At 37.5% G+C, this 28,000-nt stretch overlaps 1 protein-coding gene across 1 annotated transcript; it reads left to right on the top strand.

The window, feature by feature from the left end:
- Positions 1 to 31: 31 nt before the first annotated feature.
- smc3 (structural maintenance of chromosomes 3) lies at positions 32 to 27,987 on the top strand. Its single transcript, XM_084416794.1, has 29 exons — positions 32 to 257; positions 801 to 876; positions 1,011 to 1,049; positions 2,215 to 2,282; positions 2,416 to 2,487; positions 3,757 to 3,836; positions 3,927 to 4,005; positions 4,267 to 4,384; positions 7,806 to 7,981; positions 8,136 to 8,216; positions 8,628 to 8,792; positions 14,208 to 14,329; positions 15,626 to 15,839; positions 15,943 to 16,046; positions 16,313 to 16,412; positions 18,516 to 18,676; positions 18,784 to 18,925; positions 19,586 to 19,736; positions 19,837 to 19,989; positions 20,578 to 20,729; positions 20,825 to 20,983; positions 22,569 to 22,676; positions 22,764 to 22,872; positions 22,951 to 23,198; positions 23,956 to 24,168; positions 26,254 to 26,442; positions 26,539 to 26,716; positions 26,988 to 27,094; positions 27,263 to 27,987. The coding sequence occupies exons 1-29, from the start codon at positions 243 to 245 to the stop codon at positions 27,332 to 27,334; spliced, it is 3,651 nt and encodes a 1,216-aa protein (XP_084272920.1). The 5' UTR covers positions 32 to 242; the 3' UTR covers positions 27,335 to 27,987.
- The last annotated feature ends 13 nt before the right edge of the window (positions 27,988 to 28,000 follow it).

The following is a 28,000-nucleotide window of genomic DNA, read 5'->3' as shown; positions in this document are numbered from 1 at the left end:
CCTAAAAAGTAAAATAGAATCGTCCGTTCGTCCCGCCTCTGTCGCCATTTTGATTGTTATGTCTGCTTCGTGAGGGGAGGGAAAATAAAATTTGATCGTACAGAAGAGTAAATATCGGACAAATTTATTCAGTGTGCAGACATATTTATCTTAACTCAAGCCCTTCTTCTCTCTGAGGAGGAGGGTGTTAAATTCCGCTTTGTTCGGCTGGTTCCTGAGGAGAGTTTTGTGCATAAACCGCCATGTACATTAAACAGGTGAGTGAGTGAGATGCTACTCACGCGTTGCGTGTAAAATGATGATATATAGGTTGAATAATGATATTAAACTACCTATTTACATTTTTAAATATCAAATGTGCACAAACATAAGTTTTTGTTAATTTTGAGCTCGATAGGTTGTAAGTTTTAGCGAGTGTATGGCCTTCAATGAAGTTAGCATTAGCTTTAGCATTAGCTGTCAACCCCCCCCCCCCAAACATTGCAATGAAGTATTTAATATTTCTAAACCTCTCATATTGAAATTAACTTTAATTTGCTGCTGCCCATCATATGTGAGGATACTGCTAGTAGAAAATTAAGCTATTTATCATGTAAATACTTGAACTCCGTTATGTATTATGTAATTCATAATACATAAAGTGTTGTATACACAAACATCTCTGTAAGTTTTTGTTTAGATTACACTCTTTATTTGAGAGCAGGTTTTACTTTCAGTATATTTGGAGGAAACACATTCTAGCAGGCTGTATTGCTATAACACTATGTTGACGTTTTATATTTAATATAATTGTCTTTCAGGTTATTATTCAGGGGTTTCGCAGCTACAGAGATCAGACTGTGGTTGACCCCTTCAGCTCCAAACATAATGTCATAGGTATGATTTTCATCAGATTTGTACATTTTGAATCAAATTGTTTGCTTTTTACATTAATAAACTTTTGAAAAAAAAAAAGTTTTAGCATTTGTTTAAAAAAAAAATCACAAATCAACAACATCTTTTTTTTACAGTTGGAAGAAATGGATCAGGAAAGAGTAACTTCTTTTATGGTAAGTAACTATTTTTTATAAGGGTGCTCCGATCAGGATTTTTGGGGGTGATAACCGATCACTGGGAGCCGTATTGGCCAATACGATCACCGATATAGATCACCAAAATAAATAATAGCTACTATTCTTAACAACAATGTATTTTAAGTATAGTAAAAATGAAGAGTTGAGGAATTATCATGAATTGACAACTCTTTATTTACTGGCAAGCAACATTCCCTCTCTTAGAGGAGATTAGTAAAGCTGAGAGATTAACAAATATAGCATTCATATGAAGTAAATAATATTTAAACAACAGTCTTTATCAACAATAATTAAAACCACTGTGTAGTTTTCACTACATAAATTAAATTAAATTCGATTAATTCTACTAAATCTGCTTAAATGAGTGATTTTTCTTGTTGTCTTTTGTTGTTTGATTAACATTAATAACATTAAAATGGATTATTAGGCTGCTGTCACTTTATAACTGAACGCACAGATCCAATATACTGTTACACATGCAGCTTATTTCCCAACTGTTTATGTTCACTTAAGACATGACGTTGTTTAAGCGAATACTCACTAAGCTGGGCATTTTGACAAATTTCTGTGTGTATTTGACTCTGTAGGCGCGAACCCGAAGCTCAAAGTTCACTTTGCTTGTTTGTGTTACACTCCGTCTCAGAGCGCGCACACAGAAAGCCCCGTGGAGAACAGTATCTCTTCCGCGGCTTAATGTAATTTTAATAACTTTATTATCAAGGATATTGTCCTGCAGTTTAGCAACAGTAGACTGTATTTTATGACAATCACTGTTTGGGCTTTTAGGGAGGAACGAAAGCGCACCGCTGTGAAGGAAAGAAATGTACTAAAATATCACAGCTCTAGTTTCTTGCTGTCGTTGCAATATCTCCGCTCTCCGCAGAGACGTTACAAATTTATTGTCCTTTCCAGACACCTGTAGAACTGCCAGACCGATGAATGTAGTGAAGCAATTTTAGCTGCGCATAGAAAAATTGTCTTGTGTGTTTTGCACCATCTGAATCAGACCACCGATCAAACTATATAAAACTATTATCGGCGACTGATCAAACGGAGCACCCTTAGTAATTTAATACCTCGAAACACTGACAGTGCTGGTGAATAGTTTGTTATGAGCACTTTTCATTTTTTCCCCCATCAGCCATACAATTTGTGCTCAGTGATGAGTTCAGTCATCTTCGACCAGAGCAGCGTCTGGCTCTGCTTCACGTGAGTAACATTATATTTTGTTTCAATAATTTAAAAACACCTTTGTTTGATAATTGATCAGTTATTTTATGTAAAAACATTTTAAGTACATTAAGTAATTTTCACTAACCATGCTAAACCATGTATTTTTTAGGAAGGCACTGGTCCTCGAGTCATTTCAGCCTTTGTGGAAATTATATTCGACAACTCTGACAACAGGCTGCCGGTAAGAAATGTGTCTTAAAGGCCCTGATATACTCAACGGTGAAGCTCTTTTTCGTTCTTTGTTTAGGGGTAAAAAGAAGTTTTAAATACTTTTGCATAGATATACTGTTAGGCAACATCCCAACGCCGTCCACGCTGCGGAGAGCGATGTTTAGTTGAACGTGTAAATATGTGATGTGCGAGAAAACCGCAGTGAAGAAAGCGTCTGATCATAGCGACGTGGATATGTTTGCATGAGCTCTGCAATTCGACACACCTGTGAAGTACACTACCGTTCAAAAGTTTGGGATCAGTACGATTTTTAATGTTTTTAAAAGAAGTATCTTCTGCTCACCACGGCTGCATTTATTTGATTAAAAATACAAACAAAAACAGTAATATTGTGAAATATTATTCCAATTTAAAACAGCTGTTTTCTATGTGTGAATATATAGTTAAGTGTAATTTATTCCTGTGATCAAAGCTGAATTTTCAGCATCTTCAGTGTCACATGATCCTTCAGAAATCATTCTAATATGATGATTTGATGCTCAAGAAACATTTATGATTATTATCAATGTTGAAAACAGTTATTTACACTTTTATTTCATGATGCTATGATGAATGGAAAGTTCAAAAGAACAGCATTTATCTGAAATCTACAGCTTTTGTAACATTAAACACTACCGTTCAAAAGTTTGGGGTCAATATTTTTGGGGGAAAGAAATAAAATAAATCAATACTTTTATTCATCAAGGATGAGTTACAGATATCAGATGATCAAAAGTTACAGTAAAGACATTTATAATGTTAGAAAATATTATATTTTAAATAAATGCTGTTCTTTTGAACTTTCTATTCATCTAAGAATTTGGAAAAAAATATGTACACAACTGTTTTCAACATTGATAATAATCATAATAATGAATGTTTCTTGAGCATCAAATCCTCATATTAGAATGATTTCTGAAGGATCATGTGACACTGAAGACTGGAGTAATGATGCTGAAAATTCAGCTTTGATCACAGGAATAAATTACAGTTTAAAATATATTAAAATACAAAACAGTCATTTTAAATTGTCATAATATTTCACAATATTACTTTTTTTTTTATAAAATAAATGCAGCCTTGGTGAGCAGAAGATACTACTTTTAAAAACATTAGAAAATCTTACTCACCCCAAACTTTTGAACGGTAGTGTATATCGCTTGAAGTATATCGGGGCCTTAAATGATGGGAAGAGCACTGACGTAAAGGCAGGTGAATAACATGACCTCATTGCTCTCAGATCGATAAAGAGGAAGTGTCTCTGCGCCGTGTCATCGGAGCAAAGAAAGACCAGTACTTCCTGGACAAAAAGATGGTCACGTAAGTTTATTTCTCGTAACGCATCGGAGAAGCAGCGGACTGCTAATGATTCGAGCTGTAACTGAATGCATTGTGTTCTGTGCGTTTCAGTAAGAACGACGTGATGAACCTGTTGGAGAGTGCTGGTTTCTCTCGCAGTAACCCTTATTACATCGTCAAGCAGGGAAAGGTATGCTAGTGTCTCTTGACGGTTACAGCTATTCATGATTTCTTTGAAGCGCATTATCGCTTAAGATGCTGCTTGCAACTGTGTTTTCCAGCCCTCTTGGATTGTAGCAAATAACAGCATCTCTCTCATTATCATTAATGGTGATTTACAAACAAGAATGTGGCTCTTGGGATTAAAGTGGTGCTAATGCTGTTGCCACTCGTTCTAAATGAATTTGCTCACTTTGTTTTTCCCTTTTGATTGTCTCCAACATGATAATAGATCAATCAGATGGCGACAGCGCCGGACTCTCAGCGTCTGAAGCTGCTCAGAGAGGTGGCAGGCACCAGAGTCTATGATGAGCGCAAGGAGGAGAGTATCTCGCTCATGAAGGAAACAGGTAGATCCTTCTCTCAGATTTTTCTGTTTAAATGTATGATTGGAGTGAACATGCCATTTTTCATTTCCGATCTGTATTTCTCTGCTTATTTTAATAAAAGGCAAAAATTCTTACGTAATTGTAGAGCCGCACGAATAATAGTTAAAAGATCGCAATCTCGATTCAAACAGCCATACGATCTTATTCCTAAATGAAAACGATCCAGATGTGTCTATTAAACCTTTGACAAGTATGATCAGCGAACATTCAAAGTCTGTGTTTGGCACTGCCGCTGAGCCAGAGAGAGCAGTTATGTCATGTAAGCTTATGAAACTGCTTCACAAACAGTCTTTACGTTATCATTATATCTTTTCAATAAATCACGTTATCACTGAAGTACTGGAATACAAGTTTATAGTTCTTAAATACTGATGTCTACAGTAGTGATCAAAATGGAGCAGATCACCTTCGATCGTAATCGTATCGATTACATTTTAAGTCACTTGTTGCCACCTACTGGTGTAACAGTGCATTTGTCTTTGAATCATTCATTCAAGAGATTAGTTCAAAAAACGCCGATTAATCAAGTGTTTATGAGTGAGTCATTGAATCATTCTTTCATCTATTCAGAATCATGGGAGAATCGTGATCTCTATTTTAAACAAATAACATCATGATTCTATATTTATTCAGAATCGTGCAGCTCTGCTAGATGGTGTGCACGCTTTAATGGCTCAGTGTGGTTTTGTCAAAATAAATGTTGGTTTAAAAGATGATTTAACGGTCGAACATTAAGAAATTAAGACAGCCAGAAATATTAGTATTGTATTTTTACAGTTTTAATTCAATTTTTAATGTAAAATAAAACTATATTGTTTTTCTTAAATAATTTTTATAGTGAACTATTACAATAGTGATGTATTCTTGTTTTAATTTAGTAATTACATTTTTTTTTACTTGCTGCTAATAATAATAATAATAATAATAATAATAGTAATTTTATAGCCATTTTGATATATAATCACGCAATTCTAGCCAAATTGTGCGGAACCTACAAATAAGGACAGCAAACCTGGAATTTATTTTAAACTGCAATTGCAATATTTATCAGAGAAATGGCAATTTGCTTTTTTCCCCTAAATCGTGCATCCAATGCAATATAAAAATGTGTTGTCTATTTATTATCTTTGTATTATTTAGTGGAGCCAAATCTTTTAAATGAATCACTAAAGCAGTGCAGAAAACACTGCAGTAGATTAGGGCTGGGCGATATAAAAAATATATCGATATATTTTTAAATGTGATATGGAATTAGACCATCAATATTAGTGCTGCACGATTAATCGTATCGCAATCGCGATGTCAAGCCTACGCGATTATATGACAAAATGCTGCGATTTTATATTAAATAAACAAATTAGCCCTGTTAACGCAATTAACGCAGCATCTGTTAATTTTTGGCATCCTTTGGCTAGTGTTACATGATCCCGCTCTTATTCATGCAAATGCTTTTAAACCATTCATGCGCGATAAGACAAAAAAAGAACGCGCTGTCAGTGAATGTCCTCCTGACACACACACACACACACAAACACGACCCACAGATAGACGCGCCAGTATCAAGTTCTCTTTCGCGGTAGAACGAACCTGTGAATGTCCTGACTGTGACACACAGAAAGACTCGCGCTAATATCGTGCGTGCGCACAAAACAGCATGCCAGAATACAGTTCTCTTTCGAGCTTGAACGAACAATAACACACACAATTATGCCAAAATGTCTTTTTGTCGAGTATCTTCATAACACAAGAGTAGTCTTATGATGAACGTGAAGAGTTGTGACTCGTGAGAGAATGAGGCGCGTGTGAGATCCGCGTCTCTGACAGCAGCAGCTGGTCTTAAAGGGACAGTACACAGTAGCCACTAATTATATCTGTCGCTAAAGTTAATCAAAGAACAAAGGGAACAGAGAAAAACACTCACTGCTCTTGACTAAAGAACTTTTTTCTTTAGGCAGATTGTCACTAATCTGTGTGTGCATTTATTTTCCTTGAACCAAGCAAGTTGACTCATGAAACCATTTGTTTATTATATCGCATATCGCAATCGCAATATTGACCTCTATTATCGCAATATGACATTTTCCCCAAATCGTGCAGCCCTAATCAATATAGTTCAAATTTGCGCTGTGATCCTTGCTCCAAGCAAGCTGCTGACCCGGAGCTCTCTGCACTGCTCCCCGCGCCCGCGCCCCCCGCCCCTCCTTTTCCACTCTGCGTGCGTGTGTTTAGAGCATGCTATGTTATGAGAGGCGAATCATGACTACTTCAGAAAACCCAGCACAATAGGAACTACCAGGCAGTGACGTAAGTGTACGCTGAGATAAAGTCTTTCACCTCAGAAAAACGGACTTTCTTGTCCTGTCAGCCGTTATCCTGTACTCGTAACGCACACTCATCAATTGCACGCGCAAATGTGGCGGCGCGCGCTGTGTATCGCCTCACTGTATATAAAGTGCAAAAGAAACTACGAGCATGTTGTAAATTACACGAAATAAAAGTAATGCAGGAATGATTTTCATTCTATTCACCAGGAGCAGTTTCCATGTTTCATTAACAGTTCTTGTTAGTATTGTGTATTCACCATGGCAACTGTCCTTTCCATATTAACCCCAAAATGCCACTTTATTTTCCTTTGTGTTTTTAAAAAAATATATTTTTAAATGACTGTAGTGGCTCATACCAACATTGTATTAACAGAAACTAGTTTGGGACTGCTATTTAATAGCTTTAGCATAGGCCTAATGTTTATTTATTTGTACTAGTCTTTACTATTAGTCATATTCTTACAATTTATGTGTATGTTAAGTAAAGGGGGACAGTACTTGGGTGTGTGTTAAATTTTGTGTAAATGTGTTATAATTTGCATATATATATATATATATATATATATATATATATATATATATATATATATATATATATATATAAAAAATATTAGGCAAATTATAACACGTTTACACAAAATTTGTTTTTATATATTCAATGTAAATTTTGATAATCATAATTAATTAATCGCAATTACAATTCCAAGGGAATAATCTGCAATTATGATTTTTGTCATAATCGTGCAGCCCTAAGGTGAAGAAACCTGTTTATTATTTATTAATTTGATTTTGCAACTGTTCACTGAAATAGCCGGTTTCAATAAAACTACTTGTAACATGTCATATTTGGCTTTGACTTTGACTGAACATTTACTCTCACTTTGCGGAAAAAATATCAGGATATATATCGTGTGTCAATATTTAGCCTAAATATATCGGGATATGACTTTTGGTCCATATCGCCCAGCCCTACAGTAAATGTTTTACTGTGTTTTTTTTATAGTCAAAGGTTTGTGACATACAGTTCTCTCTTGTGTGTGTGTGTTGTGTGTGTGCAGAGGGAAAGCGAGAGAAGATCAATGAGCTGCTGAAGTACATCGAGGAGCGTCTGCACACTCTGGAGGATGAGAAAGAGGAACTGGCTCAGTACCAGAAATGGGACAAAATGAGGAGAGCTCTGGAGTACACCATCTACAACCAGGAGCTCAACGAGACCCGGGCCAAGATGGATGAGGTACACACACACACCAAACCTTACTTGTCATCACCTTCTCGAGTTTAATTCGGTTGTGACAGTAAATAAATTAGTGTTCAACACACTGTATTTCTTTGTTGCTGATTGTGTGATTAACATAATAATTTATTGAAGGTGTGATTCCCTCCTCTAGTTGTCCAGTAAGAGAGAGACATGTGGAGACAAATCTAGACAGCTGCGAGATGCACAACAAGACGCTCGAGACAAAGTGGAGGTAAACTGAGCTTCTCTGTGCGTTAATCACTGATGTTTATTCATGTTTCTTGTTCTGCAAAACCGTCCTCAACAGCCGAACATCATCATGAAATGTTTTGCATGAAAATTTGCCACAATTTCTTTAGAAAATGTAAAAAATCTTGTAGATTACAATTTTTTTTTTTTACAGTCACACATCAAAAGGAAGTATTATACAAAAAGAAACTTCCTTATACAAAAAGAAACTCCTTTTTCCTTTAGATTAACATGCACTGATGATTCGAGCACAATAAACCAGGAACAGTGATTGTAAATGGGGTCATGAAATGTGAAGATTCCCTAAAACGTGCTTTTGAAAACTGCTTTCACGCGTCATACAGCAGCTTACGTTGGGTCATCTTATCTAACCTCTCTCTCTGTGTCTCTGTAGGAGACGGAGCGTGTGGTGAGGGAGCTGAAGGCTCGAATCTCCGCCATGAAGGAGGAGAAAGAACAGCTGAGCGCCGAGCGACAGGAGCAGATCAAACAGAGGACCAAACTGGAACTCAAAGCCAAAGATCTGCAGGACGAGCTGGCAGGAAACAGCGAACAGAGGGTGCGAATAGCAGACACACACAAGCTAACACATGCACACGCTACAGGCACACATATGCACTCAATGCACACATTTAGAAGAAGTGCGGTCTTAGAAAAGTGAAAGTTACTGTCTAGAAAAAATTGCTTTGATTTTTGTCTTTGAGTTGTGTACGCTACTGTTCATAAGCTGGGAGATTTAGTTTTTGCGAGAAGTCTCTTATGCTCATCAAGGCTCATCAAAAATACAGTAAAACCAGAAATATTGTGAAATATTATTACAATTTAAACTATTTTCTATTATAATATTTTAAAATGTTATTTATTCAGCGTCATTACTCCAGTCTTCAGTGTCATGTGATCCTTCAGAAATCATTCTAATGTGATTATTTGCTGCCCAAGAAACATTTCTTATTTTAATTATTTATGTAAAAAAAACATTATAAATGTCTTTTAATTTCACTTTTATTCATCATGGGCACATTAAATTGATAAAAAATATGAATTTCTTTCACACACACAAAAAAAGTTGAGTTATATCAGCTCAATTACATGGAGTAAAGTGAGTTGACAAATTATCCAATGATGTTAATTATCACAGCTCTAGTTTAAAGAGCAACATTCAATAACATGGATTTTTTTTTCCTTAACTTGTGTGGAGGTGTCAAGTAACGAAGTACAAATACTTCGTTACCTTACTTAAGTAGAAATTTGGGGTATCTATACTTTACTGGAGTAATTATTTTTCAGATGACTTACATTTTCACGCAATTATCTGTACTTTCTACTCCTTACATTTTAAAAATAGCCTCGTTACTCCTATTTAATTTCGGCTTGTTTTCATTCCAGCTTGTCGTCGTAAAAAAAAAAAAAAATTGGCCAATTACACAAACGGTTTAGATCTGAGTCCCGCCTCCTGAATACACATCGCTAAACTGATTGGCGTTGTGTTTTCTTTCTAACTTGTGAGAGGCTGTAGTCACATTTGGTTGTGCGAAGCGCCAAAACTCCTCCGAAGGAAACCTAGATGCGGTAAGCGAGGGAGAAATCGGGGCAAATCGCGTCAAATATTGATTTAGAGAGAGAGAGAGAGAGAGAGAGAGAGAGCATTAATTGCATTTTTTCCCTTACATTACTTTTACTTTTATACTTTAAGTAGTTTTGAAACAAGTACTTTTATACTTTTACTTGAGTAAAAAGCTTGAGTTGATACTTCAACTTCTACAGAAGTCTTTTTAAACCCTAGTATCTATACTTCTCCCTGAGTCATGAATGTGAATACTTTTGACACCTCTGGTGTGGAGTACATATAAACATTCATAAGTATAAGCCCCATTTTCCTCAAACAAATACCCACCTGCTTGTTCTTTTCTTATTGCTGCCGCTGAATTGAGGTGGCTGGTGCACAAACAAAAGCGATGACTGAATTCAGGGTTCGTACGTTTTGAAAAAACCTGGAAAAGTTATGGAATTTGAAAAATGCAAATTCCAGGCCTGGAAAGGTTTTGAAAAAATAAAAAGACCCAGAAAGTTTTGGAAAAGTCATGGATTTTTTTTTTAACACAGCCTAATATGTTATTAATACAAAAACTGTTTAATAAAAAATATATTTCTCGTTGTCTTAACGTCCTTATATTCGGGCGGCATAACGTTCAGTTCACTTCCGAATCCGATTCACTTACTTTGCGATGTTGCCTGAGGCAAAGTCGGTGCTGACAGAAATTTTATTGAAATGCCAGGAAAGTGGCACGAGCATGCTAAAGTTTTGCAAGCACCGGTGGGTCGAGAATGTAGCGGAAAGCTCTGGCCGCATGTGAAACGATACGCAGTCTATTAGCCTAACTTGCGTCTGTCTCCTGCACGCGAGAGGAGGGAAGAAAACGAGTAAATGTCAGTTCAGTTGTAAGTTCATTCTTTATGTGCTTAGATGTGTGCGATATTGTCTATGAACTATGATGATATTGTAATCATTGTTTTAACTATGTACGAGGCACTGCGAGTGCGAGCTGACATCGCGTTTGTCTCTCATGCTTGCTTTCGCTGCGTGATGTGTCAGTGCAGTTATAGATGTGCCCAAATTAGTTTTTGTCTTATATTTATATCATATTATGTTGTTATATTAGAATATCACATGAGCAAGAGTGCCGTTTTCCTTTGCATATAATTGCAAATGTGCTATTTATTTTATACAACAGTTAAATTAACAATAAAGTTAACATTGTGAGTTACTTTTTGGACACAATATTGTCAATTCTCACTTTATATCGCCGACGAGAATTTCATAATGAAGCCGTGGTCCAACAGACAGCGATGATTTTTTTAAAATTTATTTAATGAAATCCGCGTTTTGAACGAATCAACGATTCAATGAACAATCACTTGTTTTTCTGAATGAATCAGCTGTTTGAACAAATCGGTTGAAATTACTCTAACAACTCGCTTATTAAGACAGTGACTTGCCGCCACCTACTGGTGGTTTTAGTTTCATATTTAAAGTATCTTTTAACCCTCTGGGGTCTGAGGTGTTTTTGGGGTCCTTGAGATGTTCTGACATGCCCTGACATTTGTGCTTTTTTCAGTTGCTTATAAACATATTAATGGCAAAAAAAAAATTACACACTATTTAGCACAAACAGGGCTACCATAATATGTGAGCAACAATAATGTACATGTCTGCATTTTTGAGAGAATAATGTTTATGCGTGGTTATTGAAAAAACTAAAAACTAAAGTTTCTGAAATAAGGCCATAAAACACATACTAAATATGTGCCAATAAGACTTTTGTCTAATAGATGTCATTGCCTAGTGTTTTTTCTTCAAAATGATGTGAAAATCACCCTGCCTAATCATTCACATAACACAATACATTGATTTGAATTTTGCAAAGCACTTTCTGTTTGGAAAGGCCATATGCGGAGTGGGCGTCACAGATCATGCATATGTAGTGGTTCACACCTCAGGAGACAATGGGGACCGCATACTTAATTAGCCATTCATTCAGGTGAGTCACTGAGCCACAAGAATGCAAGAGCAACAGTTGGAAGCATCTCAATTCTTTTTTATTTTTCCACATATTGTGCTTGCAATTTGGCCTATAATATCCAAGGAAAACATGTCTAGTAATTGTGCAGTTAATTCTCATACTGTATTTTCAGTTTTGGAATATTTATCCTCTCCCCAAATTTGTCACTAATAAAACACAATAAAAATTATTTAAAGAAAAGGCTTATATTTACCTTTTAAAAGTTTGTTTACATCTACCTTGTAAATATATATTTTTATTAAAAAGGTTACAATTACAACAACAATTCAAGTGTAATCTTTCTTTGTAAAAACTAAAGTATACATTTTATCATACATATTTCAAAGTTAAAAAGGTTACAACAACAATAATTACAATTTCAACAATATTTCAAGTGTACTCTTTTTTTGTAAAAAAAAAAAAGATTATAGGCCTACATTTTATCTATGTATTCATTACTTTGAATATAGCCAACATTGGAACAGCTAACATCTTAGTTGATGACTTTATTTTTGACAAAAATAGTAGGCTATTTTATATATAGAAATTGCTAAACAAAAGCTTATTTGATGTGGCAGTATATTCTACAGTAAAAACTGTACCAAAATCTAACCCATTCAGACCTTATGTTGTGATTGCTAGCCTATATTTACTTTAAATCCAGGAAATTTGTTAATGAAAAAATTATTAAAATTAAGATACAATTGATACAAAACGAAATTCGTTTTAAAGAAAGGATTTGTACTTTCTGTTTTGAGGTCTCTGTGAATGTTTGAAAGTATTTTAGTGCTTAGAGCGCTCGCGTCCATAATGGAGAACTGTCAGGTAATATTGTTTTTTTCCTCATAAATGCGAACACGAAAAATAAAAGACAAAAGACTTTTAAGTAAAACTTACTCCGAAATTGTGTCCTCGGCGGAATTCGCTCTTCAATATGCTGCTGTTCGTCGTCTGTTACAATCTTCCTCTGAGGAAACAACCCGGCGCTGTCCAGAATCATCCGAAGGGCGTCTTTATTACCGGAGAAGCGTGCCATACTCAAAACGCGATGAACTATCAGTAAGTCTGATAGAAACTGTGTTTTTATGGCATTGATCGGGGGGCGTATGCGATGCATACTAGATCACCTAAACTATTTACATGTGAATCGCGCCGGGGGCGGGGCGGCCGCAGCTCATTTAGAGATAATGAAGGGAGAAGGAAAAACGGTAACTCTCCTTGCTTTCAAGCGGATTACATGAGTTGAAAACATTTGTGTTTTATATAAATTACTTCATTTAAAAGAAGAGATTTCAAGCTTCATAAAGACATAACTCACATGCCTGTGTGAGAAGTATTCGCTGAGTTATGATTCATTTTCGGACGCGTTTCAGAATGGACTACACGGACAGAGAGAAGGCAGAACCTAGCTTCGTGTTTATTTTTCTTTATTTGGCAAAAAGCACCACACTTTGTTTTTATTGTGAGTATACACAAAAATAATACACATTTAACAGAATCGATTGATGTATGAAACTCCTATGGAAAATCAAAGTCAACAGAGTATTTCTGAGTTTCTTTTACACTGATAAAAAAAAGCGAGCTGGTATCGCCGGCGATACCGCCGACCTCAGGGGGTTAATTAAAACGTTAAAATTATAAATAATTTCATTTAAATATTGAATAGCTTTATTTATGCAATTGTAAATGAAGTGTAAATATAGTAGGCTAATGCCAGTTTGATGCGGCTTCTGTGTCCGCTCTAATGTCGACTGACATTTTCAGGAATACATAGTCATGGAAATGTGCCGAAAAGTCATGGAAAAGTATTGGTTAAAATGTGTATGAACCCTGTGAATTCACAGACACAAACACGCGGGTTTGATACACATGCTCGCAAATGCAAACACATTAATTATACACACTGAGAGCCAGAGATCTGCAGGAAATGCTGGCAGGCACTAGTGAACAGAGGGTCTGCAGTGTCTCCGTCTGCGTCACTAACTACACACGCTCACTCCAGCTCGGGCTCGCAGCCAGACGCAAACACACACATAATGCTTGTGTATCCCTGTATGTGTGAAATACACACTTTTGGTCAGCCCCTCTTGCATCCCGGCTTGGCTTATAGAGGGATTTTAGCCCCACCTGGCCAAGTGTGTGTGTGTTTTCCTATGGAGGAGAGGCAGAAATGCGTCATTTGCCCTTTGATTGGTGAGTGTAGGTTTGCTCAGACGGAGATCCCCTTTGTTCTGCTCATGACACTGAATCTACACACCTGTTTATGCGCATTTCATTCTTCTTCATTTAAATATGAACGCCTCCTCCTCACGCATCTGCACAAAATGTATTTAGGCTTTCTATTAAAAGAGGCGAGAATCATGAATTGATGCCGTGACTTGTGATTAAATACGGTCTCGCTTCCTTTCCAACAGAAACGGCTGCTCAAAGAGCGCCAGAAGCTTCTGGAGAAGATTGAAGAAAAACAGAAGGAGCTGCAGGAAACAGAACCCAAGTTTAACGCTGTGAAAGAAAAAGAGGAGCGAGGAATTGCCCGGTAAACTTTTTGAAGCATTGAAAGGGCCCATGAAGTAGGGAACATAGTTTTCTTTCCTGTGTTGATGTATTTCCTATTAAACGGGAAGTTGGGGTGGGACGTGTTAAAGTTATTCGTGGGATATCTTAGGTGCATTTGGGACTCAAACTAATATTACGTTACATCACAAAACCATAATTTACTACTACATTATCATTTTAGAGGTTTGTGATTGGATGATTCATCATCACTGTTATTTCATAAAAGTAGTAGTTTGTTTTCCTAATATTTGATCAAATTGTCAATATTTATTTCTTTAACATTTGTCTTAATAATATTGCCTGTTTATCCATAATAAATTATCCATAATAAATTTTTTCTAGTCCCGCCCTTCGTTTTGTTCTCACAAATTATTTCAATTATTTTATTTCTCAAAATGTCACTTTAACCCTTTAGAACCTGAAGCTAAAATAGGTGTTTTTCACATAATTAGATTTTTTGACTGTAAAATTCTAAAACAATGTGCTATCTTCATGTGCAAGGTGTCATCTTTTTCAGAAAAAGATAAGCTTTCAACAAATGACAGTTATTGACCATTATTGTGTGTGGTGAGTTTGTAAATATAATTTAAATAGACAAAAATAAAAAAAGAGAATAAATTTACTGATTTTTATTTCGAAAAAAAACAGAAAAAATCATGAACGAAAGAAACTAACACTTTAAAGTTGAAAAATTAACTATAATACATATATACAAGTCTTTTTTGTTACATTGGGTTGCACAGTTTTCATTTAGGACACTTTTTCATATACGCACACATACAAATGCACGCATTCATAGGCACGCACACATACACATACACATGCACATGCTTAGATACGTGAAAGAGTAACGGCCATCCGCCTCCCAAATTACATTAAAAATCATCCCAATCCCCTCTTCTGCTGTCTAACACTTCTTTCGCCATGTATTTGTTCGTTTCTTTTATTATTTTATGCAATCCAAAACACTCTAACCTGCCGCGCGTCGTATCTCTCTGTTCAAATCCTTCCATCCCGCGCGGCTGTCATTTGCAGACGAAAAGCATGACATTACCGTAATAAGCTGTATATTGGCGAAAAGCGCACAATGTCTACTTTCAGGAAAATTTTTGATAGTGCAAACGGTTGAAGAGTTACAGTGACATGAATACAGCTTGGTTGGCTGTGTCGTCGACGACACATCCGGTTTTAAAGGGTTAAGGAGGACATATGCATTACAAATGCTGTTTTGTGTCTTTAACCAATAGTTGAAGTATGATTTAATTTGTTTTTTCAGACTGGCTCAAGCCACACAAGAGCGAACAGATCTGTATGCCAAGCAGGGTCGAGGCAGCCAGTTCACCTCTAAAGAAGAGAGGGACAAATGGATCAAGAAAGAGCTGAAGTCTCTGGATCAAGCCATCAACGACAAGAAACGGCAGATCGCCGCCATCCACAAAGATCTGGAGGACACAGAGGCCAATAAAGAGAGAAATCTGGAACAGTACACCGTAAGATTCGTTAAAAGCTTGTTTTGGTAGAGGACAGAATTTTGTTTACTTTTGCAAGATTTATGGATTGTTTTGAATGTATGACGCTTGACTTCGGTCACAGAAACTGGACCAAGACTTGAACGAAGTGAAGACTCGAGTGGAGGAGTTGGATAAGAAGTACTACGAGGTGAAGAACCGAAAGGACGAACTTCAGAGTGAGAGAAAGTAAGACCCTCCTGTTCTTATTCCCAACGCATCATGGGAAATTGTCTGGCTTTGGCCCATTTTCCAGCATCCCACCCTTTCTTGTTACCTGAACAATCCGTTCCTCTCCTCACCTGGCATTTTAGTTATTAATAATCCACGAGTCATAGGTTTCCCAGCACGATGAGGCTTGACGGATGGGCTATAGAATAGGGTCTCCTGCTGAACCCAGGCGTAGTGTTTTTGAGCCAGAGCTGATGGGTGTGTCTGTGTCCCTCCTCCTGCAGTTACCTGTGGCGGGAGGAGAACGCAGAACAGCAGGCGCTGGCAGCCAAACGAGAAGACCTGGAGAAGAAACAACAGCTACTGCGAGCAGCCACCGGAAAGGTTAGAAACCAAAACAGTCATCTGAACTTTGTTTTTTATTTTATTTTTTTTATAATTATATTACCGTATTTTCCGGACTATAAGTCGCTCCGGATTATAAGTCGCATCAGTCAAAAAATGCGTCATGAAGAGGAAAAAAACATATATAAGTCGCACTGGACTATAAGTCGCATTTATTTAGAAATGTATTTCACAAAATCCAAGACCAAGAACAGACATTTAATATGGAAAGGCAAGCTATTCAACTACACAGTAGCACACAGAACAACAGGCTGAGTAGGTGTCTGGTATGTTAACGCAACACATTAACAGTTATTCAGCTACACAATAGCATAAAGCAGCCATTCCAAAACTGTGGTCCGTGAGGGTACTGCAGGTGGTCCGTGGAAAGGCAAAATAAAATATAAAATAATATTTTTTTTTACCAGGAAATTCCCATAAAAAAAAAAAGTAAAAAGAATATGTAGGCCTACATTGATATAACATTTTAATTAAATTGTCAAGTTATTGTGTGATTACTAAAATAGCCTAGTGGTATTCGGCCGTGACATTCAAGTTCAGTGCCGTTAGAACCACAACATTGGTTCGGTGGATAGCAACAGGTTCTCTGAAGAGAAAAGGGCAGAGGCAAATATGTTCTCATTATCACATCACACGCATAGCCTTTAATGGTGCGTTCACACCGGACGAAATTTCGCTTCAAACTTTTGTTTTTACGTGCGTCAATTTCGCTCTTGACGCGCGAATTGATACAAAGTGGTCAAGCGTATCACTAGACGCGGCAAGCGCGAATTTGACATATGATCCCTTTTTGAATTTGACGTGCTATTCGCGTCCGGTGTGAATGCACAGGCATAGGCAGTTTATATAAAACGAAATGTTTATAATTGGAATGAATAAGGCCTATTACTATTTTAATTTCCAGTTAGTTTCTTGATCTCGCATTTCTGAAATGTTTTGCGGATGTGCTGTTAAGTGGACAAACTCAAGTCTAGGTACTTTTTGAGGACTTGTAAAACTCTGAAGATTAATAATCCCCTAAAATAAGGTTTTGAAATGTTGACTATATTCCAGTGTTCTTACTGTATAGATTTCATACTCCATTGCTATGGAAAAAGCCTGTTGTTCAAATGAACCTGATTATGCCCTCGGGCGCTTGAGTAGATAAATAAATAAAATATGTGGCAGCCGTTGTGTGCAGTAAACTTTCTTTTAACAAGCCTGTTGTACTGATGTGATGACAAGTTATAGTTTTAGTGCTAGTAAGCCTATTTAGAGGTGCAGATTAATTCAGGTAGGACTCTGTGTAGACATATTTTATTATGTGTATTATGAGGTGGTCCGCGAAAATTCTTGATTACAAATAGTGGTCCACACACACAAAAAGTTTGAAAACCCCTGGCATAAAGAACATATACCTGGGAGGCTGAATAGTCTAAATTAACATTAGCCAGCGAGTCCAACAAGCAAGTTACCAGTAAACAAGTTCACAGAGCACCCGCGATCTCATTCCACATCACTGAATCCATTGAATTTTCTTCATCCTTGGTGTCGCTTCTGAACAGCTCCGCCATAGAGCGCCCTCTCGCGGCTGTAGACGGTAATGTTTTCATCTCAGTCTGCATTCATTTTGATATGTAAGTCGCACCTGACTATAAGTCGCAGGACCAGCCAAACTATGAAAAAAAAGTGCGACTTATTGTCCGGAAAATACGGTAAATGTAATATCTTTCTACATCCTGCTGTTGTTGATTTAAGCAAGCCTTTAATGAAACTTAAAATATGGCCTCGGATTTTAAACATTAAACCATCAAGTCCACCTCAGAGTTCATTATATGTAACCAACATGCATATGTATTTAAAACACATGCCGCCCACTCCAGTTCACTTTGTATCGGCTGAACTGAACCGTATCTGCTAAGCTCAACTTGGCTGCTGGATCCTTTCTCATGGACTGAGTCAGTCACTAATTATAGCAACTCTCCCACGTTACAAAAATATACATCAGTATAGATGAACTCAGATTATCGTCATCTGGGCTTGAAGTTGAAAATACGAACTTGGAAATGCAGTGTTTTGAATGTTGTTTTGCTTTTCCTCCAGGCTATCTTGAATGGTATTGACAGCATTAATAAAGTATTGGAACATTTCCGCCGGAAGGGCATCAACCAGCACGTCATCAACGGTTATCACGGCATCGTCATGAACAACTTTGAGTGCGAGCCTGCCTTCTACACCTGTGTGGAGGTGACCGCTGGCACCAGGTCAGACACACACCGCTTTATTATTAAGTGTTTTCTGCTTAATGTCATGTGTCACACACAGATGTTTGTGGCAGTGTGTTGACAGTAATGGAGTTGTGTTTGTTCAGGCTGTTTTACCACATTGTGGAAACAGATGAAGTGAGCACCAAGATTCTGATGGAGTTTAATAAGATGAACTTGCCTGGAGAGGTCACCTTCCTGCCTCTCACCAAACTGGACGTCAGGGACACCGCTTACCCTGAGACTAACGTAAGCCGACCACATGGTCACCTACACCACTGACATGACATTTAAAATGCACCCTTACTTAGTGTCAGCATGAAATGAACATTCAATCTGTTTTCTAAATGCTTGTAATTTAATCAACTCAACCTTCCAATGAAGTGACCGACTTCTTTCTGTTGACGTATACCGGACTTCCCCAATCATGTAGTCTGTTTAAACCCCACCACTTTATGATCAACTGCAAGCTCGCATTCAGATCTGCCTCCATCTAATGAACAACCGATGGATCGAACCAAGTCCCCACCCTACTTTATTTTCTCAATGATCCGTTTCACTCAGATGTGCGTCACAATACGGAATAAAAGATCCGTTGCTATGTCTGTAAACATTGCGAAATGAAAGTGACTTTGTTAGTAGTGCTGCCCTATTGACAATGGACCATTTTTGCATGCGAAATGTAGGTGAAATTATGCTAATATTCCCATGGAAAAAAAGCTTTAAAACATACAATCAACTTCAGATGGATAAAACCAGGTCCTGTCCTTCTTTTTTCTTCACATTGTGGAAGTAATTAAAAAGGGTTTGACTTTAAAAATGAAGCTTATTCATCTTCTATTACTTATTTATTAATTTATTGCTATGTTTTGCTATTCTATTAAGTGGAAATATACCAATTTTCTGTAGGACGCAATCCCCATGATCAGCAAGCTTCGTTACAGTCAGAACTTCGACAAGGCCTTCAAACATGTGTTCGGGAAGACTCTGATCTGCCGCAGTATGGAAGTGTCCACTCAGCTGGCTCGAGCTTTCACCATGGACTGCATCACTCTGGAGGGTAAACAGATGTGTTCCTATATGTGTCGTTTTTTTCCCCGTTTTTTCATTCAAATGATTTCTGAGCCCTTGTCGTTGTGGTGTTTTGGTATGTGTAACAGGTGATCAGGTGAGTCATCGTGGCGCTCTGACCGGTGGCTACTACGACACGCGGAAGTCCCGTCTGGAGCTGCAGAAGGACATGAGGAAGGCCGAGGAGGAGCTTGGAGAACTGGAGGCCAAGCTCAACGAGAACCTGCGTAGAAACATTGAACATATCCTCCACATTTACACCTCACACACAGGGTTACTTGTGATGGAGTGGCATGAAATCGAATGGATTGTAAAATTCTACTTGTGTGTTTCTCGGCCAGCAGGGCTTGCTGGTGTAATGGGTCACAGGGGATCACTGAATGAGTCAGCTAGTCATTAACGTGTATGTCGTCATGTGTGAGCTGCACACCTGGTGTTATATTAGTAATGGAGGGATGAGAATGTGTAGCTGGATTGGAGGATGTGATTCTTAAGGCCTCGAATGAAATTCTTTTCAATCCTTGATCGAATCACACTAGATTTGCGTGGCTCATACTCTGACTAATTCAGAACTAATATGATGACACAACCACCTTTTCAGCTTCAGCAAAAACAGGCCAGATAAAAAATATTTAACAGCCCTTCAAAGAATGAGCACAGCTGAGAAGCATAAAAGCATTAAGAAAATATAAAAATAAAAGTTAATTCATAGTATTATACAAATAATACTAAAATAACACTGTCCAGAAGCAGATTATCTCAAGTGATGCAGCTTTTCAGGATTAAACTGGATCACAAGTTCTTGTGGGCTCCTTAACTCAGTTCTTCACGTATCAATAATGAAATTGACCAGCTGATGAATCAGATGCAGCAAATCGAGACCCAGCAGAGGAAGTTCAAAGCATCCAGAGACAGTATACTGTCTGAGATGAAAATGCTGAAGGAGAAGAGACAGCAGTCAGAGAAAACGTTCATGCCCAAGGTAATGCATAGTATATTTTCAAGCGCTAGTACTATGACTACCATTGTTTCTCTATCAGGTCTTTCATTTGTTTTCTCTCTACTGTTTCCCCCCAGCAACGCAGTCTTCAGAGTCTGGAGGCCAGCCTGCACGCCATGGAGAGCACTCGGGAGTCTCTCAAGGCAGAGCTGGGAACGGACCTGCTCTCTCAGCTCAGTTTGGAAGACCAACGCAGGGTGGACGACCTCAATGACGAGATCAGACAGCTGCAACAGGTTGGGCTGCTTGATTTATGGCGAAAGTCATGAACGTTTATTTTGGTCTATAATGAGATGAGTTTGTAAATCTATATATAAAAAGTTCTATATATAAAACTTTTTTAATCTCTCTCTCTCTCTCTCTCTCTCTCTCTCTCTCTCTCTATATATATATATATATATATATATATATATATATATATATATATATATATATATATATTAGGGCTGGGGGAATTAACGCGTTAATCTTTGCGATTAATTTGAGATGCTTAACGCGCTAAAAAAATAATAACGCAATTAACGCAGCACTTTTTTTGCCTCGTTTTAATGACTTCCTGTTGCGGAAAAGGCCGAAAATATGCCGTCCCGCCCCTCCGTGTTCGGCGATCAGGTTTCATTCTCGCGCAGCTTTCATGAGCGGGTCTTTTCCGCGCCGCGCTCTCCATTCCGTGTGTGTGTGTCGGCGCCCTTCGCTCTTTGCTCCTGCTCTGGTAATAATAGCTTTGTAGGACTATATTTTATTTTGATAATTAGTAAAAAAAAAATAATAATTTTTTTTTAATTGATTATGTTGATTGATTATCGAAAAAGTTTAATATTAACTATAAAATGTTTAATATTATTTTAATACAGGGCTATTTTCTGTTCCTTTTTTTCCCGTGTTGTTTAATTTAATTAGGTTATTCTAAGTTTAAATATTGATGATTACAAGCTTGGGGTAAATGCAATTAATTACAGCAAATTGTGCAATTAATTATTAATATTTTTTAATCGATTCCCAGCCCTAAAATATATATATATATATATATATATATATATATATATATATATATATATATATATATATATATATATATATATATATATATATATATACACAATAGTATATTAAAATATATTAGACCAATAATAATCATTTTATTAATAATATCTTGATTTCATAATCGATGGAAGCCAAAATCATGAAATTTGATTAACTGCCCAGCCCTAACAACAGCATGGCTGTTTGTGTGCAAAACGCATCTTAATACCAGGTGTAAACAGGGCCTCTGATTAGCAAAGTGACCAAGTGATGTTTACAAGGTCCCAGGTCACAAGCAAGAACTAGTTGCTGTGACATTGTATGTGTATGACGACTCCATACAGAGGCTGTAATCTCATCTTAAAAGTTAGTCAATGTGAAGCTCTGTTAGATGTGTGCGAGAATAATCGCTGAAGCCTGAGGCCACAGCTGCAGCTCTTCACCACCTCCAGCCTGACACACGACACACACAGCAGACAATTAAAAAGCTGCTTTAAATGTTGTGTAACCGGCCCACATCATTAGCCTTTGTTTTTGTATTTTTTGTATTGCCTTCCATTTGGTTTGCTAATTTTGTCTGCTTTTGAATTTTCAGGCAGGCTTGGCCTTTAAACATATGCATATAATTTTCACTTGTTCTTTGTTGATGTACGTTCACATGGCCAAAAGCCACATCATCTGTTTTTTTTAGACTTAATAATAAACCATTAAAACCGCACATTTTTCTTTTGGCCCTTCGGTCTTCGGAGGTTATTTATAGATGTTTGTGTTTCATGTGTGTAATGTTTTTTACTATAGGACAACAGACAGCTGCTGAATGAGCGAATTAAGCTGGAGGGAATCATGACCAGGGTGGAGACGTACCTCAACGAGAACCTGCGCAAGCGTCTCGACCAAGTCGAGCAGGTGAATATAGCCGTTTTCCCTTTTGGCAGTATAACCTGTATGAAATACAATGCCATATAGTGCACTAAAAAGTGTGTGTTTGTGTAGGAATTGAATGAACTGCGAGAAACTGAAGGAGGAACCGTCCTCACTGCGACAACGTCAGAGTTGGATGGCATTAATAAACGCATAAAAGACACTTTGGCTCGCTCTGAGGGTGAGTAAAGACTCAAATCAGTGTTTTTAGTTTTTAGTTTTTTTTTTTTTTTATTACATTTTGTTTTTCATTTTTCAGATTTGGACACCCTCATTGATAAGACGGAGGTGGAAATAAAGGATCATCAGAAGAGTATGGAGCGCTGGAAGAACATTGAGAAGGAGCAGAACGAAGCCATCAACCATGACACCAAGGAGCTGGAGAAGATGACAAACAGACAGGGCATGTTACTTAAAAAGAAAGAGGAATGCATGAAGAAGATCCGCGAGCTGGGCTCCTTGCCGCAAGAGGCCTTTGAGAAGTACCAAACGCTCACGCTCAAACAGGTACACATCCGTTACAGAAAACATATTTGAAGCTGCTGCTTGTTTTTTTTAACCCTGAAATGCAAGATTTATGGTCAAGTTGCTAAGAATTGCCCATATAATTTCCAGTGACACATTTAGAGTGATACATAAATTTTTTTCCTTCTTGTCGTAAATGAGGTCATAAACGAGTATTACATAATGAAGGCCATGATTTGTCCGGATACCCTTTTACCACCTCCTCGGCTCAATGTCGGGCTTTAATCTTTCCTCTCGTCCCCCTCCAGTCTCGCAGCTCTCCCACCTGTCTCATATTCTTTCTCTTAGTTGATCTTCCTCCTCTCTCTCCACCTCTCCAGTCAGGGGCTCTATTGTGTGTCAGCCCTCCTACACAGAGGTGACTCATTCTTCATTACCCCATGCTTGCGCTCCTGTTTTTTCACCCTGTCTTGGTGAACTTGAGTGCGTGGAGTTGAGGAGGGAGGTTGAACTGTGCCATATCTGTCTTGTTTCTTTAGCTATCTTCTGGAATCTTCTCTTGTAGGTTCAGAAGTGGTAATAAAGGCACAATGTTTATTCAAGTGATTTTGTTTTTGAAAAATTTACTCGCAATTTTTTTTACATTTGCTTGCAAAGAACGCTACTTTTCTTCGGTGAACGCAAAGCATTGAAATATAATTTTTCCTCCCATCTCAAATTGTTTTCCATCATCATGTCCCCTCAATACTATTTCATGGGTTACGTGTTGTGTAATGATTGTGTGTGTGTGTCTGTGTAGTTGTTCAGGAAGCTGGAGCAGTGCAACACAGAGCTGAAAAAGTACAGCCATGTGAATAAAAAGGCCTTGGACCAGTTCGTCAATTTCTCAGAGCAGAAAGAGAAGTTGATTAAGAGGCAGGAAGAGCTGGACAGAGGATACAAATCTATCATGGAGCTCATGAACGTCCTGGAGCTGCGCAAATACGAGGCTATCCAGCTCACCTTCAAACAGGTACGACCATCAGACAATCAGACTCACTCAAACGCAAATATCTTCTGCTGACAGGATTCTTGTATGTTGATGATCTTGATAAGTTCCTGTAAAGTAAACAGCCACAAATCGACGGTAAAAGGCAGACAGCAATTAACTGTGTGTAGTAACTTTCCCTCATCATCTTGACATCCGCTGTTAAAGCCCACTTTGCCCAATATAAACAATTTACATACTATAAAGCCCAATATATATATATTAGGGCTGTCAACATTAACGCATTAACGCATGCGATTTATTTTTGTCCAGTTTAACGCGTTAAAATATTTAATGCAAAACGCAGCATCCATTAATTTTTGTCATCCTTTGGGTAGCGTTACATTATATGATCCCGCTCTTATTCGTGCAAATGCTTTTAAACTTGCTGCCTGTGAATGTCCTGTCTATGTGGCACACACACACACACACACACAGAGAGAGAAAGATGCGCGCCAGTATCGTGCGCACAGACAGCGTGTCAGAAAACGTTTCTCTTTCGCGCTTGAACGAACAATAACACACACAATTATGCTCATAGTATCCTCATAACATAAGAGCAGTCTTAAATTAGTGAAATAAAGTCTTAAATGAACGCAAGTTGTGAGAGAATGAGGCGCGTGTGAGATGTCGTGCAGCAGAGGCTGCTCTTAAAGGGACAGCAGCCAATAAAGCTTTCTGTCAGTAAAGTTAAACAAAGAACAAAGGGAACAGAGACAATTACTCACTGCTCTTGACTGAAGAACTTTTGTAGCTTTAATAAGGATTAGTCTATATTTAATTTATAATTTATGCCGTGCAGGCTGTTTGATAAATTTATTCAATTTCTGTATACGTCCTACCTGTTAGACAGGTAAATATGACATTTATAATAGGTTTATATGAGGATTGTTGAAGTTCACTTAAATTTAAGTTATATTTTTTTGAAGCCTAATGTTAAAAAATGTATAGCTTTCAATCACACTGTAAAGTTGGATGGCTGTAATGTTTAAAATTAGGGGGGAACATTTTTTAATCCAGACATCAATAGCTGTATTATTATCAGTGAGACTGGCCTTTATGTTGTCTCAATTAGTAGATTAACTGTGAAATTATTACATTATAAAATATATAAACTAATATAAACCTATACAAATGTAAGTGTTTTTAATTGCGATTCATCAATTTTTTTAATCGACTGACAGCACTTAATATAATATCCGTTGTTAGTCATGGGTCGTGTATGGCATTAAAAATGTAAAAAAAAATGGCATTAAAAAACATTACATTTAATTTGAAGATACCTGCAGAAACACTATTTAAATCGGCAAGTTTAACCCTCTGGTGTTCCTACCATTGTCAAAAATGACAATTAGTTTTTATTTCAATGAAATTAATGTACTCCGTTTTAGTTTGATACATTTATTATTTTGTATTTAAATGGCATTTTAAGGTAATAGATTATATTTATGCAGCATTAATAATCCATGTATTACCTGTTAACCACTGTTTGAGCATAGCCCTGAAAATGACATTTCCAACTTAAACGGTCATAAATCTTGAATGCTGTGGAGCACAGACATAAGTTTGGTCTCTTTTAAAGAAGACAATTGGCAGATAATTAATAATAAATTTAAAAAAAGTTAAAGTTATAATTATGAAAAATGCGCAAAAACACTATTTAATTTTTTTTTAAATGGAATATATATTTTCCAAAACATGTTATAAACATTTTGGACCGTGGGGATTACAAGTGTGACTATTTTATTCACGGCCATTCAACCGTTTTGATTGAATTATGTCCATGATTTTTTTTTTGTTCACATAGCAAGTGCCAAGGCCTTTACCAAGTTGAGGTCAAAAATGACTGAGCACCAGAGGGTTAAAAACACATGCCAGTTATAAACTTCAGTCTTCAGGCCTGATTGTGATTCCATCATCTGTCACCAGCACCTTTCAGTCCTTCTTCCTGAGCCCTGGCCCTGTTTAAAACACATCATCAGTGATTTAAATCAAACTCCCTCCGCAGTGAGCACAAATAAAAACAAGCATTCTGTATCCTGTTTAATAATGTGCTCTGTCTCTCCGCAGGTGTCTAAGAATTTCAGCGAGGTGTTTCAGAAGCTGGTTCCCGGTGGTAAAGCCACTCTGGTGATGAAGAAGGGAGACACTGAGGGTGGACAGTCTCAGGACGAGGGCGAGGGAGGAGACAGCGAGAGGGGGTCTTCCTCTCAGAGCAGTGTGCCCAGTGTAGACCAGTTCACTGGCGTGGGCATCAGGGTAAGGACAGCATGGACAAATCAAATGATTGTGTGCTTATGTACACACAGTTATTACATGCTCAAACTTGACAAACCGTGTGTGTGTGTGCGTCAGGTGTCGTTCACAGGTAAACAGGGAGAGATGAGAGAGATGCAGCAGCTCTCTGGAGGGCAGAAGTCTCTGGTCGCTCTGGCTCTCATCTTTGCCATCCAGAAATGTGACCCTGCTCCTTTCTACCTGTTTGATGAAATCGACCAGGCTCTGGATGCCCAGCACAGAAAAGCAGTGTCAGGTACCATCAGCCAATGCAGTGTTGACATTAGAGATGCAGTGAAATTTCAGCCACTGAAAAGAGGATAACAGGCAGAAAATCTGAACCAAAAATAAACCACTACATCAAAAAGAAGTGATCTGGTTTTAATCAAAATAATGCTTTTTTTCTTCTTTAATTCTTCCATATCGGTCGTTTGTTTTATCTTTTCACTACACACGAAATGTTTGGTTTTGCGAGGTTACAAGCTTCCGCTTGGAGTGAATAAGTGGTTTGTATTGCTGTCTTTCAGACATGATTGTGGAGCTGGCAGGACATGCTCAGTTCATCACTACGACCTTCAGACCTGAGCTTCTGGAGTCAGCAGACAAGTTCTACGGCGTCAAATTCAGAAACAAGGTAACGGGCATCGTTAACGCCTTGATGTGTGAAGTAATTAGCAAATGCAAACGAGTCTTGTGCATAGAAAATGAGCTATAAATGGAAGTCTTGTCAAGCTGCACAGAAGATGATTTTCCTAGGCTTACTCTCTCTCTCTCTCTGTGTGTGTGTGTGTGTGTTTGTTAGGTGAGTCACATCGATGTGATCTCAGCAGAGCAGGCCAAGGACTTTGTGGAGGACGACACCACTCACGGCTGAGAGAAACCATACCCCGCGATCACTCATTTTCCTTGTTTCTCACCACCATCTCAACTGGTGTGTTTTCCTTTTTAAAAATCCCAGTTGGAAAGAATGAATGAAAAGCAAAAGTTTGTGTTTCTTAATCTGCTTGGATTCAGGACAGGATATGCTGACTTGTTTTACAATTTTATATTTTCTTTCGTCTTTGTTGATTCTCGTATTTCAAGGATAAAACACTGAAAACTTTTTTTAAAAATATTTGATGAAATGTGCCGTGCACCACACTTGGCTTCAGCCCGAGTTATTTAAAGATGAGGAAGTTCAGACACTCAGTTTCAAAGTTAAGCGCCAGTAAAGGAACATTTGTAGTATGCTAAGACTGAAATACACAGGTAGGTGTAATGTTAAAGAGCTGTGGTTTGCAGTCTGCCGTTTGACACCAGTTCTCTCTTCCTTTACTAATAAACCAGCATGAGCTATTTCATCATACTCTCCTTTTTAAGTGGTATATGAAAACGGCTCGATTTGTAGGTTTTCCGAATGAGCCTACATGTTTTTTTTATCATTGTTTTGTTGATGTTTCATTTATTCTTTAGGTCATTGTGATTATAGTCTTCTAATGTGTATTCTGTTACCCCAAAAAGAATAAAATTACCCTGGTCTTTATCAAAGCTGATTCCACTG

The sequence above is a fragment of the Rutilus rutilus genome (assembly GCF_951802725.1).
Source record: "Rutilus rutilus genome assembly, chromosome: 8".
NCBI classification, from domain to species: Eukaryota; Metazoa; Chordata; class Actinopteri; order Cypriniformes; family Leuciscidae; genus Rutilus; species Rutilus rutilus.
Note: the sequence above shows the minus strand (reverse complement) of the source record. Positions and strands in the feature narration are given on the sequence as shown.